This window comes from Salarias fasciatus, chromosome 1 (assembly GCF_902148845.1).
Source record: "Salarias fasciatus chromosome 1, fSalaFa1.1, whole genome shotgun sequence".
Lineage (NCBI taxonomy): Eukaryota > Metazoa > Chordata > Actinopteri > Blenniiformes > Blenniidae > Salarias > Salarias fasciatus.
Window position 1 is genome coordinate 15,804,103 of NC_043745.1, and position 16,894 is coordinate 15,820,996.

Here is a 16,894-nt window from a genome sequence, read left to right on the forward strand (position 1 = left end):
CAACATATGCTCTCCCTCTGATTCAGAGCTGGATAAAAATAAAACTCACTGTCACAAGGCACCAGATTGGGAAATGGGTTACCAATTGGCATAGCGGCGCTCTAAGCTGTCACAGTAAAACGCAATGTCCCCATTACTATGAAAATGAGACACTGATTTTTGGAGGCTTTTTTTAATGAGAAGAGGGACCAACTTTACCATCTATGAATTTCAGAAGCTGAAAGCACTCATTTTAGTGTTTTCTAGTGTTCTTTCTCTGTCTTGCTGAGCATATTTCAGCTGAAAAGCAGCAGATTGAAGGAATGTGGAAAAACTTGAAACAGCAACTTCTTTTTTTTAGCCAGTTGAAGTGTGAACAACAGTACCTGAAGCAAATTTAGAAACAAACCTGTCAGCGTTGCAATGCAGTGCCTCGACACATGTATAGATTACATGTCTTCTTTCTCTTCATGAACACGAAACTGACAGTGTGGCTTCTCTCTTTCATCCTGTCTGTCTTCTTTTGTCACATCTCTCCCCAATCCTTTGTGTGTCTTTCTCCCTTCAGTCATGGTTAAGCAGGAGCACAGAGATGAGCTGGATCTTCCTGCGGTGCCCCCCATTTCCATGCCCCTGGCACACGCCGCCAGTCTGGTGCGCACCCAGCTGCCTTCTCCTGAGCAGGGCCACCCATCGGACAGCCTTCTGTCCAGCTCCCCTCATGGCCTGGCCGCAGGCTCGGGACCTGGTCTGCTGCCCCTGCAGGCCCCCTGCCCCTCCCTGGGCTCCCCATCCTTTCAGCACCTGCCTCACCTTCAGGGTCGCAGTCTGCACCACCCACCCGCCGACTGCCACATGACGTTCCACTCCGGCTCGGCCCCCGCTCCTCTCCCTGCCCCCTCCCGGCCCTCCTACCCGTCCATGCAGCACAGTCACGGTCACAGCCTGCCCTTTAACGGCCAGCCCAGCCTTTCTCCGCAAGGCTACGAGAGGATTCCCTTTCAGCAGAGCCCCAATGCAGCGTCCCACCCGATGAGCATGGGGATGGTGTACTCCTCCTCTCCGTGCTCCTCGCCGTCAGCTCCCTCATCCTCAAACAGCAACCCTATTGCTGGATCCCCCCAGAGCCAGCAGCCCCTGCTGACCCCGTCATCCCCACACCTCCACACTCTGGGAGGCTATCACTGCTCCCCGAACCCCACCCAGGTCCCCTCTCCCTCCGGACACCCGCTCACGGGGCAGCACCCCTCGCAGCTGCAGAGGGCCATGGGCTACCACCCAGTGAGTCAGAGGTCGGCTTCTTGCCCCACGCCGTCCAGCGCCCCCCCTCCACGGATGATCCCCTCTCCCCACTCCGGGCCGTCTTCCCCTCAGCTTCACTCGCTCCCCTACCAGTCTCCCACCTCATCTTCCCCCACCTCAGGAGGCAGTCCCCTGGGGGCTCTGCCGCAGCAGCAGCAGCAGCCCTCTCCCCAGGCTACGAGCCCGGTCATGACCGGTCTGTCCCCGGCAGCAGTGGGACCCCTGGTTCATCCTCTGAGCCCGCCGGGCCCCTTCTCCACAGACGGGGAGAGGCTGAACATTAAACAGGAGCCTGAAGACAGAGAGCCCACCTTCCGATCCATTGGCCTGCAGGACATCACGCTGGATGATGGTAAGACACGCCGCTATGCTCATCTCTAAACATACACGAGTCCGTTTTTCAAAGCAGATCTATGCAGAACAAGAGGTGGAGCACCTTAAAGCTTAGACCCAACCGGCTGCCTTCATATGGAAAACAAAACATTAGCATCTCATTACAAACTTTATAAACTCTTCCCATCAACCATTGCCTTTGATCTCTTGTGTTGCTATCCTAATTGCTCTGTGCGTAACTCGAGATTGCTGACATTCGTTTGTCAGCTCTCTGTCAGCTCGCTCCACTGCTCTCATTATCACCTCAATATCATCTCATTATTATATTTTCCTTCCTCACCCTGTCTTTTACACAAGATATTTAGAGCACAACCATCTGTGATCAGTCTCATTTTCAGCCTGAAACCAGCGACCGCTGAGGGATTAAATTCACCCTACGTTACGTGACGCACAAGATAAATTTGTATCTGATGATGTAAAACAATACACGGCACCAGTTGTTGCTGTTTTAAAGGGACCGAAAACCCTGATGCCAGATAACAGCGATAGTGCTCCATCTGTCATTTCAACGCACGGTTGTGTACACAAGTTCATTACTGAGGGGGGGGGGGGGTCTTGTGACTTTGTATTGGGTGACATGAACACAATGGCACTGATAGCTGTAGTATCATATTAAGCGGCCTAATTGTGAACTGCTAAGCTTCAGTATCTCTGGCAGCAGTTTGGAGATTAATTACACTTTGAATTTTTTGGCCACGTTGAAACCGGGGAGCGGGAGAGGATTGCATCATTTCGTGCTACTTGACTGTAGCTGGAACACGCAGAGAGTCAGGCGCTGCTGCAGTAATTACATCCTGTGTGTGCTCGCGTTTATGCAGGCGTGTGTGTGCTCATGTTAACAAGTCTAATTAGGCTGCTCAGGAGGTACTTGTTGACTTAACAATTGACCATGGAGTCGGTGCATGCATTTAACACTTTTTTTTTTTTCTTTCCTCCCCTCTCATCAATGAACTGCACTACTACTCTTGAAATGTGTTCATGCAAACAGTTTTAAAATCATCCACCTCCTTATCTGCCGTTCAGAGCCATGCCTGGTTTTTACCCTCTCGGGCTCATTCAAACGATCGCCCTAAAGATGGAGGGTTAATATGTAGCCTGGCGAGGCTGTGTCAGGAAAGTGTGAATCTGTGCGCTAGCAAGATTCAGTCTAATTAACGCAGAGCTGCATTCAGTAAGTCATGTGTGAAAGACCAGCAGCCACCAGGGTTCATCAGTGCATAACACTGAAGAATACTCACCAGCTCCATTTTTTTTGCGGTCTCAATTTCTCTTCGCACAACAAAATGTTTTTACCAGAAATTATTCTCATAAACGTTGATTTATTCGCCAACCCCCCCCCCCCCCCCCCCCCCCCCCCCCCCCCCGCCCCGGTCACACAAGTATGGAGACACAGACACTCCGAAATTAGCTGCCTGCTTAGAAAAAAAAAAAAAAAAAGTGTGAGAAAAGTTTGTGAGTGACACGGTTCAGCCAGGAATGTGAGTTCTCCCTTTGAGCCCGTGGCTAAAAATAGCTTTCTGTGCCAGCCCGGCTCTGTAGGCCATGTTTTGAAGTAGCAGCGAGTAGCTTCACCCAGCTCCGAGTTTTAGGAGGTCGCAGCACTTCTCCTAAGTAGTCCACATTCAGCCTAGTTAGGGCCTGGATGGACTCAAAAGAAAACATGTCATTCCATTTAACCCAGTAATATAAGTACTTAAAAGATCTAGATAGATTTTTATGCAGGTGTTACCAAAAAAATAAAAACTCAGTATGATCCTCAGATGAGAGCTTTTGAGTGATTATGCAGGATTAACATTTTAAGACGCTGTATTTATTTTTGTGGCTGTGCGACAGTTAAGCCAAGCTACCGACGGCACGCCACTGTTTTAACAAAGGCTTTTAGCGTTTTAGAAAGACGTTGCATCATTTCCTCTTCCTCCAGCTTCACGTTTTTACCTGCTTTTGTAGTTTCTCTGTCATTGTTCACTCAGCTGTTTTTTTTTTTTAACTCAAATCCACACAAACTTTAATCAACCTCTCAAAGAGAGACATTATATGAAACTCTCCAAGTACTGTTTTATTTTTTGATTATACAACTAATGACCCGCTGCCACAGGATCATAGACTTTTTGTCAGTGGTATGAAAGCAGATGGCTTTCGTGACGCACACCAGAGCGTGCTTGAGGTGTGTGTGTTTGTGTGGGTGCACGTGCGTGCATGCGTGCACAGAACAGGGGACGCAGGAGGTGAGAAGACAGACTGACGGACAGATGGACAGACAAGTTCGGGATCCAACCCCACTGCAGGGTCACTCAGCCGAGACATTCAATCTGAAAAGCACTTGGCATCTGAAAGCGAGAGGCAGCGTATGCCGCATCAGTTCGTGTTTTGAGGGCATAGCCTGTGTTTTTGCGGTTTTATAGAAAAATAGTCGTGAAGGCAAATGTACATATAGTGAAATAGGACATCTGCACCCTGAAATATGCTGCAGATCGACAGCAACAGCTCTTAAAAGGTCTTAACAAAGACAGAATTGTACGATAAACTTTTCCAAAAACATTTTGTTGCTGCTCGAATGCGCAGCTTTGTGTGGTGTGATTACATTGATCCTAATTTGAAAGCAGGGTGGAGACTAGCTGGGTGGCGTCTTAATAAAAATATGATCAGAAGAGGAGATTTCATGGTCGCTGTGTGACATGTCTCACAGCGTGAGCATCTGTGCATCCACAGTGCAAAATATGTGATTATTTATTTATTGATAGGCGTGTGCACGAGTGCCTGCGTGCGTGTGTATGTGTGTGAGGCTCAGTCCTTGTGTTCACGTGTATCTGGCTGATGATAAACTGAGTGCTGGTTTCAAGAGGAGGCTTTCCTGTGAGGGTGATTGCGGCCGTCACGGTGACAGAGGCTGAAGCAGCTCTGCCGTCGGTCTGCGCGCTGAGCTATTTAATCAGCATGTGTTTGCAAGGCAGGGATGTGTGTGTGGTTGTGCACGCATGTCAGCAGTGAGTGTAGTGTAGTGTAGTGTAGGTCTGCTGTGTGAAGCGTGTGTCCAGAACAAAGGCTGCTCTTTCATTTTGCCTTTCCCTGAACCGGAGCCACCTCACACTGCGAGCTGGGCTTTGAGGGTTAATAATAGGCCCAGCCTCGGTGCCTGCGCTCCTTGAGAGAGACACTGACACAGTAATGACACAAATGCAAACACACAGTGAGAGACACGTGACCCTGTAGTGGTAATCAACTCCACGAGTGACTGTCTCAGCAATAAGCAGTTTTTTTAAATGTGTTTCGTTCTTCTATCCTCACCTGCTGCTTGAAAGCAGAAGCGTTTAGTTCACCATTTGTGCTGAGCAGTACTTCTTCAACCAATTCATCTGTTTTTTTCTCAAAAAGACAATTATTTTAAAGTTTTTTTCAAATTTGAGTTAGTTGACAGTATAAATAATCTCTTTGGTTGATTTGATTCCTTTGGGATGAATCAGGGAGAGGAGGAGAAGTCTGCACGGCTCTGCTTTAATGTGACAAAATCCATGTTAACCTTCAGTTGTAGATGTGTGATAAAAGGGGTTTTTTCATGTCAAATAGCCGTCATTGATATTAGAATTATTGCTTGAGCCCTCCTATGACAAGAATTACATTCAGGATGCTTAAATTTATACAGATTTTATGGCTGTAAAATTGTCCAAAAAAATACAATGAATGAGTTAATCTGTCCTTTTCAATAAAATACCTCAACTATGAATATCTGGTACTCCAATGCTGTGGGGATTTATATGTAACAAATCTATAAAGCCCCAGCACAGGGGCATAACACTGTATTTCTGTGAAATCTAATAGTTTTTGAATTTTCTAGATATCATAAAAAGTCAAGGAGTGATGGTTATAAGGTTTCCCAAGTCCTGCCGGCAGCGATTAGAAAGGAAGATATATGTACAGTATACTATATAGTGCATCAGTTTGAAAAACTCTAAATTGCTTTTGTGAAAGCTTTAGCATTCGAAAAAGTGCAACCACAGGTTTGTTTATTTTCAGTCTATGAGGGTTTCAATGATTTTCTCCATTAATATTTAGTGACCGGTCCCGGTTTTCATTTTCCCTTCTTGTCGCTGAGTAAAAACAAGCCGTTCTTTCTTTGTGACAAACGAGGCTCGTCTCGAGGCGAACCCGAATGCTGTCAGACTCACTGAGAATCAGCTCCAGCGTCCTGGTACGCTCAGTTTGAAACCACCATAAAGTAATCCTCAGAGCAATACGATCAGGCTTTCACTTTTGATTAATTTCTTTGTGCTAAAGTCATGCAGCTCTTCCGTCTCCAAAGTCTGATGTGTTTTCAGTCCGTACTGGGAAATAGCTGAGAGCTGTAAAATGACTTTAACAAACAAATGGAGAGGTGGCCAATTTCCTTCAGCCCAAAAGGACTTGGAGTGTGTGCTGTGGGGTTGGCGGTACAAACCGAGGGAGGAAAATACCAGAGAATATTAGATTTACCTTTGACAGGTGGTGAGAAATGCGACTCTTGTGGGGTTTTTTTCACCCCTAAATTAAATCAAACATGAAATTAGAGTTTGAAATGACCCTGTGTCTTTTTGGCTTCTTTTCTAAATTTTCTTCAGCCATAATTTTTTTTTGCTTTGCCAAATCCTGAAAAGTAAATTTAGAGATTTGTCACGATCACAAAGTTCAACAACCGTCACTCAGTGACATTTTAAAGTGAACCTCAGTGAAGATACACCGTGTTTAAATATATGAAACATTGGCTTTGTCAACCTTTTCTTTTCTTTTCTCAAGTATTATTTTTATGTGTGCATTGCACCGGGTAAAGTAAGTTCTTGTAACCTGTAACTTCTGATATTTGTATTTTTTATGTGTAGAAAACCAGAGAAAATGCAAACAAAACCTAAACGGGCGATCGCACTGAACTGAACAACGGTGGAAGGAAATATGTTTCCATTCAGAGCTGCTGCTGCTGCTGCTGCTGCTGCTGCACGTTGAAAACAATGGCAAACTTTCGCTGGTCTTTTCCTTTTAAACAAGTGGAAACTGACTCTCTGTGTCATCTTTCCACACAATTAAGGTCTTCCAGAGTGTAATGCAGAGGTCTCGGCGGAGGCGGGAGTCTGGTGAGGAGACGGAGCCAGCCGCTGAATTATTTTTCTTTTGCTTTGACATGAGGAGGGGAAGCCTGGAAATCCCTCTGTGGCGACGAGAATGACAACTCATAATTTGTTTTCTTGTAAATATTTTGTAAATATTGGTCTAAAGCAGCGCGTGCACGTCCGTGTGTGTCACCATGAGGGAAATTGAATCATTTTAGGTGAAAGCATGTTGGACTCACGTTTGAATACGGTCGGGACGAGGTTCAGGCCTCTTGGAGCTACAGCCCAGTGCAGGAAATGAACGTTCATCAATGCAAAATCCCAAAATAGAAACATAACATATTTCTGTGTATGCGTGTCCTTGTTCTTTTGTACTGGTGGGAAACATCAACCTGATTACACACTCACCCACAGGGAATTATCAAACCGGCACCCATCAGGGAAATCAATACATTTGTAGGTGAAGACGTGTTTTAGTGTCAGGCGATGGTTAAAGTTAGACTTTAAAAGGACCTTACAGATGAAAACAACATTCATCTGTGCTTTTTCTCCTCTTTATCCATTTTTCTTCAAAACTCCTGCACTCACACACATGAGACGGAGAGGTGTGTGTTGTGGCTTCCCCCTCCTGGTTGCCGCCACAGTGGGTCATCCGATCTGTACGTTTGTTTTGCTGGACGCTTCAGTGACCCAGATGACGATCCTCTGACCCACGGCGGTGACCCAGTGGCAGTGGCATTCGAACCAGCAGCCCTTCCAGTCACAGTGTGCGGCCGTCTCTGCCCTGCCGGTAAAACCACAACACTGACAAAATAAGGTCTGAGAGGAACTGCAGTGTGTGCTCTGCACCTTTTCCGTGGGCTTGCTTGATCTCCAAAGCGGCCGTCGGCGCTCTAACGGTTTCCTGGCTGAAGGCCGGCCCGTCCGGTCGCCCGCTGCGTGAAGCCGCTGCTCGGTGTCCCGGATCAAAGGCGGGAGTCTTGAGAATCACTTACCGTCACATCAGATGGGAAATCCACAGATGAATCACAGAGAGATGAGTGACTTTGAGAAAGTGACTCTGTGATGAGTTTCTCCGGTGCGCTCGGCGCTCTCACCCACTCACTCAATTACTCCACAACTGAAGTGAAAATAAAGCAGAACGGGATCTCAGGGACGCAGCGGCCGAGGTAAAAGACGGAGGAGGAGGAGGAGGGAAAAAAAAGGGTTTTAATGTGAAGGCCTGGAAGATTTCAATACAGCTTCCATCAACTGACCATCTCTTTCCAATGTGTGCGATCGCTCACTGGGTTTTCGCTTCACGTTTGCGCTCTGTGAAGACGTGCACATGTCGTTACAGGGCCCGGCCAGTGGAAACTGCGTGCTTTGATATTCCCTTTTTGCAGGCAGCCCGACTCTCCTCGCTCTCCTCCCGCCGCTCCAACGTTTCCATTGAGGCATGTTGTCTTCATTTGTTGGACTGCAGAGTCAATCTCGGAGTTATTTGCTTTATCGGCTCTGCCAGAGTTATTTTTTATTTTTTTTTTTTCTTTCTGCGCCCGGGTCAGGGAACTTTTTTCGGTGTGTCATAGAGGGTTATGGTAATTAGCCATTTTCCATTTCGACAGTAGACATGTTTATCATGCTGAATGTCCATCTGCCTCTTCCACTTCTGTTTTGCATTATGGAAATCTTTTCAAGATGCGTCCTTTGACATGCACTTTAGCGACCAAGACGTGCGATTACCCAATCACAGCAGTCTCCTGAGAGGTCTGAAACCTTTCGCAGAGGGGAAATTAAAACGTCCCCCGACGCGACTCACCGCATGCAAATCTGACAGAGAGTATCTTTGTTAGAGCTTTGTCGGTACATCTTTCTCGGGGGTCATTCTGCTTGGCTCTCGTTTCCTGTCACTGCGATGGCTGCTGCCAGTCTGGAGTGACGCTTCACTCCACAGATGACTGTAAGTCATTCACTCTGCTGCTCTTGAGCTAAATGGAAGAGGAGTGAGACACTCATGATTCACATTTACCCTTTTGAAATTAAACAAGTGCATGCAGAGTGAGTGGGAAAACCTCACTGAACAGAAACTTGCAAAAGAAAAGCAGAGCGGAAGTAAAAGTTTGCATTCGCAGGTTAATTTTTTTTTAATGTTTAGTGATTCAAATAGAGAAAAGGGTGAAATGTTGTAGCTCGGACCAGTGGGCCACCGGGGCATGCAGGGGTTGCTGTAGTAAGCCGGTCGGCTGACTGTATATGTATATATCGAATAGGGAGCCCCCCTTCCAGTCATCTGCAGAGGATCTCCCTCCAGCTGAGACATTCGGAGCCTTCATTACTACGGCGGCAGCGCTGAATCATCCACTTTCTGTTGCACCGCCATAAACAATACCAGTAAATCTTAGAGAATACTATCGGCATGTGAAACTCGCCCAGCGGCTGTGCTCAACTCAAACGTCCGTTTCACTTCTGGGTTTTTGATCTGAGCCTCTCTGACTCAAATCGATGAATAAGATCGTTTTGCTTCACCTATATCATCCATTCATCCACACGTTTGCCGGCTTTGTGAGCAGGCGGCTGCAGTTTCGTGGGCAGCGAGAACGGAGTGTCCCACAGCTTCCTCCAGCTTATCTGAGGAGACTTTGAACCAGCCTGGGTTGAAATTAGATGCTTTTTAACGTGACCATAAAAGTTACTAAATTAGCAGGAAACAACCTGCTCTGCATAAATATGTTTGCTTTGTTGGCCCAAAACTCAAACCGTCCAGTTTCACGTGGAGTGTAGCCGTGATATCGACCGTGACGCCTCACAAAAAATACACGAGACAGGCGGTGCGGCTAAAGCCTCACCCCTCACTTTCTGGTGTGAATCGAACAGAGAAAAACGAGAGCGGCGCTGCACTCGCAGCTTTTCGATCGCTTTATGCTAATTTCCCTCCGTTTTTCTCCTCTTAGCTGTTTATCAGTCAGTAGGTTAATGTTTGCCTGTGTGACAATCTAATCAGCACAGCGGAAAGTGATATGTTTTTGCAGACGCCCACTTCATGTGGGTCTGTCGCTCTTCACACTGTGTTGTTCGTATTGCTGCGGTATTACAGCAGATTCACTCCCGTGAATAAACAGGGCCTCATTTTGTGGCTGGAGTTGACTGAAAGATCTGCGAGCAACTGTGTAACCATCTAGAGCTCCGTTTTTGTTTTTACTCACATTTCATTGCTTGATATAGATTAAAATCTGTCCTGGATTTGAAAGTTCTGCAAAATGTTCTCGTGAAGCTCGAGAGAAACAAGAAGAAAAAAAGTCACATTATGGAAACCTGCTGCTCTGCTCCGTTAACGTCTGCAAGAAGCTTTTTATTCGAGCACCTCTTGCCTTTCAACAGGTTGTGGCCTTTAAAGGTGACCCACTCTCCTCCTCCACGGTTTTTATTTCACAGACTTGTGTGACAAATTGATGAACAGGCCCCACTTCTCACCTCCATGTTATACTGTCAATACAGAGGAACACGTCTGCTTTGACAATCAGGCAGTGCTCTCATAAGTGTGTGGTGGTGCTCTTTGCATATGTGTGTGTGTGTGTGTGTGTGTGTTATCATGGTTGACATGGGAAAGGAAGAGCCTCCCACGCTAACAGGATGATGTGAGTGATGGTGGCCAGACACAAAAAGCAAGCAGCAGAAAACACAAATAATTTACACAGAGGTTTTAAATTCATCCGCCGACGGAGGCTGCAGCGTGAAACCCGTCTGGCTTGAAAACGCCGCCTCTGAGTGCACTTCAGAAACACACGGAAAGTCAGAAGAGTTTAGCATCGCAGCGTTCTGCTGTGACTGACGAGAGAGTTTCTTTTTTTCAGCTGCAGTAAGACGTTGTTGTTTTGTGTATCGGCGTTTGTTTGATTTCACTGCGAAGTTGCGCGAGCCTGGAGGCAGGATCCGGGGATTCGTGCAGAGACAGGTCTGCGTGTGAATCTCAGACTGGGCCAGAGGTCTCTGCTCAAACCAGTTCGCCCAGCCCGATTTCTGCGCCGCTCGGGGGAAACCCTGTGCAGGAGTCGCTGGCTCCAAACCACGCACGTGCGTGAAGCTGCAGTGGAAGATAAAAGCAACACTCGCATCACATTTTCCACAGTTTTCCAAGCCTCCGCGCTCGCGTCCTCCTCACGGGGCCGGACTGTTTGAAGCTGATTTATTTCACGGCTGCTGTTTTTACCAGCTGCCTGTTGTGTTTCTTGTGGTCCCAGAGCGAGAGCAGATGTAAAACAATCAGTGGCTGGAAAACAGACTCCTCTGTGAAGAGAAAGGTCACTCGCTATTTATTCAGGATTGGGCTGCGACTGAGTGAGTGGAGTAATTAACCTGGCTGCGCCTCAGTGCCTCTGTGGGCTCAGCGCCGTGTTTTTAACAACGGACTGGCTTCGCCGTGCTGACGAACTCCCCGCAAGCAGCCTGAGGAAATGTACTGAGGCACCATTAGAGCTCTAATGAAGTAGCGGGCAGCTGCATGGCGGCACGGTGAGAGGAGGACCGATCCGCCGCCGCTCGCTCTGCGTGAACGGGAGACTTCCTCTCACTTGTCGTGACGGCTTGATTATATTTCACGTCGGAGCCACGACTTTGTGACCTTTGTGTTTGCCAGCCTGTTTGAGTTGTTCCATTTTGATGCTTTAGGTTGTGAGGGTGAACCCAGTGTGGGGCTGCAGCGCCCTCTGCTGGACAGTTTGAAAACATCCTAATCAATTATGAGTGAATAACTGTTCAGGAAAGGAAACGAGAGATGGCATCAAATTAAATTTATATCCTGATGTATATCCTACACACAGACACACACTCGTACTGAACCGATCAGTTGATTTTCCGCCACAGGATTCTTTCACCATCTTTTAATTAAAGTGTTGTTTGTGTTTCTTTTTTCCTCCCCGACAGTAAACGAGATCATCGGCAGAGACATGTCCCAGTCCCCCAGCGCTCACGGTCCCCCATCGTCCCAGAACCAGTCCTAGCTCCACAAGCCCCTCCCCCCCCCCCCACCACAGAGCTGGTCCTGGTCCAGGCGGGGTCCTGACAGGAAGGGGACTCTGGTGGAGACGCAGCCAGATCGGAGGTCCTGTGAAAGTCACAAAGAGAGAAGATTCCATCCAGGACGGTTTGTCTTGTTTCGAGCTGCAGACCCGGGAGATGAGCTGGACTGAGCAGCGGGGGAACCGGGTGCAGACGGGGAGAAGCTCCTGGGTTCAGAGCCGTCTGAGCGTGACGCCTCCTCGAAAGTACATCTGTCTTCCTGACCGACCCTCGGCGCTCGGCGCCCGGAGCACACACTCCAGCGCGGCGTCTCCGGCGTCCCACAAGCATCACAACACAGCCCACAGTAAAAGGAGAAGGCAGAGAGCCAGGGCCGGGTTTCAACTTCTTCAGGAGGCTGCGTCTTCATTTTTTTCTCTTTTATAGTTTTTTTTTTTTTTTTTTTTTTCTCAGGCAACATTGTTAGGAAAAATCAGGATCCAGAAACTCAGAACCCCCTCTGGCTTTGCTCGGCAGAACATCAGCAGCAGCACGACGCGTCAAAACTTGAAATGTGTTTTATTAGCCGTTAAATTGGATTACCAGACACTCAAATCAGACCTTTACACCCTTCATCGGTTTACAAAAACAAGTCCAATTTGGAAGCTCGCTGGTTTTTGCCGCCAGGCTGAAATTCCCCTCCTCGTGACGACGAAGCCCTTCGGGTCTGGAGTTCGGTTCTCCGCCTGCGGCGACGCTTCTTGATTCTGCATCCTGCTACATTCCACAACTGTTAGTGACCGTGCAGTCGTGTAGATATCTGTACATTATCTCTCTTTTCCTTTCCCCTCTCATCCCTCTTCTCCACCTTGAACAAATGCCTTATTGACATTTAGCAGCTTTGAAAGGTAGTGAAAGCTTTTTCTTGGTTTTTTTGCACAGCAGCAGGCTTTAAGTCGGAGGGTGTGTTGGGGAAACTGACAGCAGACGGATGGAGACACCCAGTTATTCCCGCAATATGTTCAAGTGTTTTCATCGCTCCACTGAGACGGAGGACATGCAATAACTCCAAATCTCCCAGGGGCCTTTGCGTGCCTTCTATTTCCTAACAGCCACCGTACCTCCACGGGTATGAGAGCCGAGGCCACGAGTCGCGGGACGTTTATCTGGCAGAAGCTGGGAAAGCATTTTCTTGTGTGTCGTGTCCCTCTCGATTGGAAAAAGGGGAACATCCCAAAGTAAGCAGCACGCGTACGGAGCGGGGTCTTCCACAGCCGGTTCTCAACAGTCAGAAGACTTCTCCTTCATGGTTTCCAGATCGTTTCCCCCGGGACAGACATGCAGCGCCGCCGCGGCAGAACACACTCCAGGAGCCAGTGTGTTCAGGCAGGCTGTGTCAGATAGGATGTGGATGTGAATGGACACATGCAGCTGTGTGTGCGTGTGTGTGTGTGTGTGTGTGTGTGTGTGTGTGTGTGTGTGTGTGTGTGTGCACGCGCGCGCGTTTCTTTTCTTTCTTTTTTCTTTTTTTTTTTTTTTTTTTTTTTGCCTTAAGCTTGACAATGATGCTCCTGCGCGTGAGAGCTCAGGAGTGTTGCTCACCACAGTTTGAAGTCAGTTTCCAGGTGAAAGTGATTCTGCTATGCATAACATTTTGCCTAATGCCTTTAAAATGATAACAGTGATAATATTGATATTTAAAAAAAAAAAGACAAAAAAGACCTTGATGCCTATAGAAGTAGACTGTAGACTTGTTGTAGACGCTTGATGGAACCTGTTAGCGCCCTGGATTTGTCAGTCAGCCAATCTGCCTTCGAGGACACAGTACAAGCATCTTAGCAGGCTGGTTAGTGTGCGTGTGTATGTGTGCGTGTGTGTGTGTGCGCGTGTGTGTGTGTGTGGATGGCTGATGTTTCTACCAAATATGCTGTACAGACAAGAGGAATTTTAAGACTCCTACTTTCAACAACAGAAGCACACACCCGTATTTAGGCTATGCAAACCGAAACAGCAGCAGATGTGACATTCAATTATGAAAATGAGATTATGAACTACATGAGGTCTAAAAGACACCGTGGGATAGTGAGAGTATCACGTCACTATGTAAACTATTAGGATGCCTTAACTCTTGTTTGAAATCCAGTTTGTCTGTATGCTGTTCTGGGGTGATCTTTTTTTTTTTTTTCTCCTGTGACTAAGACATAAGTCAGTAACTATTATTAATATTCTTTTTGTTTGCTTTTGGGGGCACAGTGTGGACTTTTTAAGGGTTGGGTGGGAGAAGGGAGATTGGCTTTTTTTCTTGAGAGACTTGAGTCGACGACAAAACTAAACCAGCATCGACAGCATCGACTCTGGCTGCCGTCCTCCTCTGTCACAACCAAAGACCGAACAATATGTTCCCGTTTTACACAATAGTAAAGCAACAGAGACTCTACTACTCTATTTTTGATACTTTGAAATGGATGTCATTCCTAAGAGGTTGGGGACATGTATGAGTGTGATATATATATATATATATATATATATATATATATATGCACACGGATAAAATTGTTTTGTAAAATAAAGGGAAATACAGGTTTAGCTGATGTTTACCAAGCCTTGTATTGTCATTTCTTGTATATTTTGTATGTTAAATTTTTTTGTAATTTTTAAGACTGCAGTGCTTTTTGAATTCAAAGGGAAAAAAATAATACCTTGCATCATACTGTAGGCTCTAAAGTAGTGTACATCAATAAAACTGAAAATTCTGCCATGGCTTTGTGTCGCTCTGTTTCATTTCTTGCTGTGATCCCTCCCTGCACTCAGGTTCAGCAGTAATGGTATTTTAATTCGTAAAGGGGAATTTAGGAGCTTTCAAGTACCTGATATTGCCAGAAGTATTTGCTCAGCCCTCCAAATCAATGAATTCAATTGTTCCAGTCAATTCCATAAAATCAAGCACCGAGGCACCAAGTATAAAGCGACGCGTTGAACGCAGTGGTGTAAACCTGGAAACAGTTTGGCGATGGCTTCTTCCTTTTCCAACATGACTGAGCACCAGTGAACAAACCAAGGTCCATAAAGGCACGAATGAGCCAGTTTGGTGTTGAAGAACTTGACTGACCTGCACAGAGTTCTGAATAGAAAGTGTTGCTGTCCCTCGGTGTTGCTTAGTGGACACTTGTTTCCATATCTGATGCTTGGATCTGGATTCTGCTGTATTGACAGGTCACTTCCATATGAAGCGGTGAAGCAGTTTTACCGCAGTGTAAGGATCAATATTTACTTTTTATATGTACAGTTCACATTCCTGTTACTTCCTGCAGATTTATATTCTCATTGAACAAAAACATGTTCATTTTTCTACAGTTATGAGCCATATTTATTGGAAGGAACAAATAATGAGTGGTTTCTTCCACCGAACTGGACCCATTCACCCACACTCACCACCTGGTTATAGTACTTTTTTTCTTCCTAGCTACTTGAAATCAGACTATAAAATGTTTTGTGTCAATACAGCTATAACGGAAGAAGGAAGTCATTGTCCTCGTATCATATCTTGTGAACGAAAATTAAGTCAACTTCAAAAGTAGTTTTAAAGTTACGCCTTTATTTTAATATGCAACTTTATGTGTAACATTTCAATTATATCAGATAAAATGATGACAGATAAAACAACACCTGCTTTTAAGGTTAAATTACCCAAGCTTAGTTTGCAAATATTTATACATATATACATACATACACACACAGGAGTGGACAAAATTGCTGGTACCCTTCATTTAATGAAAGAAAAATTCACGGTGGTCAGAGAAACAACTTGAATCTGACAAAAGTAGCAATAAATAAAAATTCTATCAAATTTAACCAATGAAAGTCAGACAATGCTTTTCAACCATGCTTCAACAGAATTATATATATATATATATATATATATATATATATATATATATATATATATATATATATATATAAAGCTCATGAAACAGGCCTGGACAAAAATGATGGTACCCTCAACTTAATATTTAGTTGCACAACCTGTTGAGAGGCAATCACTGCAATCAAACGATTCCTGTAACTGTCAATGAGACTTCTGCACCTTTCAGCAGTTGTTTTGGCCACTGAGCAAACTGCTCCAGTTGCCTCAGGTTTGAAGGGTGCCTTTTCCAGACGGCATGTTTCAGCTCCTTCCAAAGATGTTCGATAGGATTTAGGTCAGGGCTCACAGAAGGCCACTTGAGAACAGTCCAATGTTTTCCTCTTAGCCATTCTTGGGTGTTTTTAGATGTGTGTTTTGGGTCATTGTCCTGTAGCAAGACCCATGACCTGCGACTGAGAACAAGCTTTCTGACACTGGCAGCACATTTCTGTCTGGAATCCCTTGATAGTCTTGAGATTTCATTGTACCCTGAACAGATTCAAGACACGCTGTGCCAGAAGCAGCAAAGCAGCCCCAGAACATAACAGAGCCTCCTCCATGTTTCACAGCAGGGACAGTGTTCTTTTCTTGATATGCTTCATTTTTCCTTCTGTGAACATAGAGCTGATGTGCCTTAGCAAAAACTTCCATTTTTGTCTCATCTGTCCAGAGGGCATTCTCCCAGAAGCTTTGTGGTTCGTCAACATGTAGTTTGGAAAATTCCAGTCTGGCTTTTTTATGAGTTGTTTTTAACAATGGTGTCCTCCTTGGTCGTCTGCCATGAAGTCCACTTTGGTTCAAACAGCGACGGATGGTGCGATCCGACACTGATGTTCCTTGAGCTTGAAGTTCACCTTTGAACTCTTTCGAAGTTTTTCTGGTATCTTTTGTTACCATTTATATTATCCGTCTCTTTGATTTGTCATCAATTGTCCTCCTGCTGCCGCATCCAGGACGGTTGGCTACAGTCCCATGAATCTTAAATTTCTGAATAATATGTGCAGCTGCAGTCACAGGAACATCAGACTGCTTGGAGATGGTCTTATAGCCTTTACCTTTTAAATGTTTTACATGCTTGTCTATAATTTTCTTTCTAATCTCCTGAGACAAGTCTTTCCTTTGCTTCCTCTGGTCCATGTTGAGTGTGGTACACTTCATGGGACTACCTGTTGCTCTATATATGAGCCACTGACTGATTACTAGATTGTAGACACCTGTGATGCCAATCAGTGGACACACCTTGGATTCACATGTCCCTTTAGTC

At 45.9% G+C, this 16,894-nt stretch overlaps 1 protein-coding gene across 1 annotated transcript in view; it reads left to right on the plus strand.

Annotated features, from left to right (window-relative positions):
• nfatc3a (nuclear factor of activated T cells 3a) overlaps positions 1–14,486 on the plus strand; it is a 58,099-nt gene extending 43,613 nt beyond the window's left edge. Inside the window, exons 9-10 of the mRNA XM_030090072.1 lie at positions 548–1,633; positions 11,652–14,486. Coding sequence (XP_029945932.1) covers positions 548–1,633; positions 11,652–11,728 — 1,163 coding nt within the window. The 3' untranslated portion in view covers positions 11,729–14,486. The remainder of the gene's footprint in view (positions 1–547; positions 1,634–11,651) is intronic.
• The last annotated feature ends 2,408 nt before the right edge of the window (positions 14,487–16,894 follow it).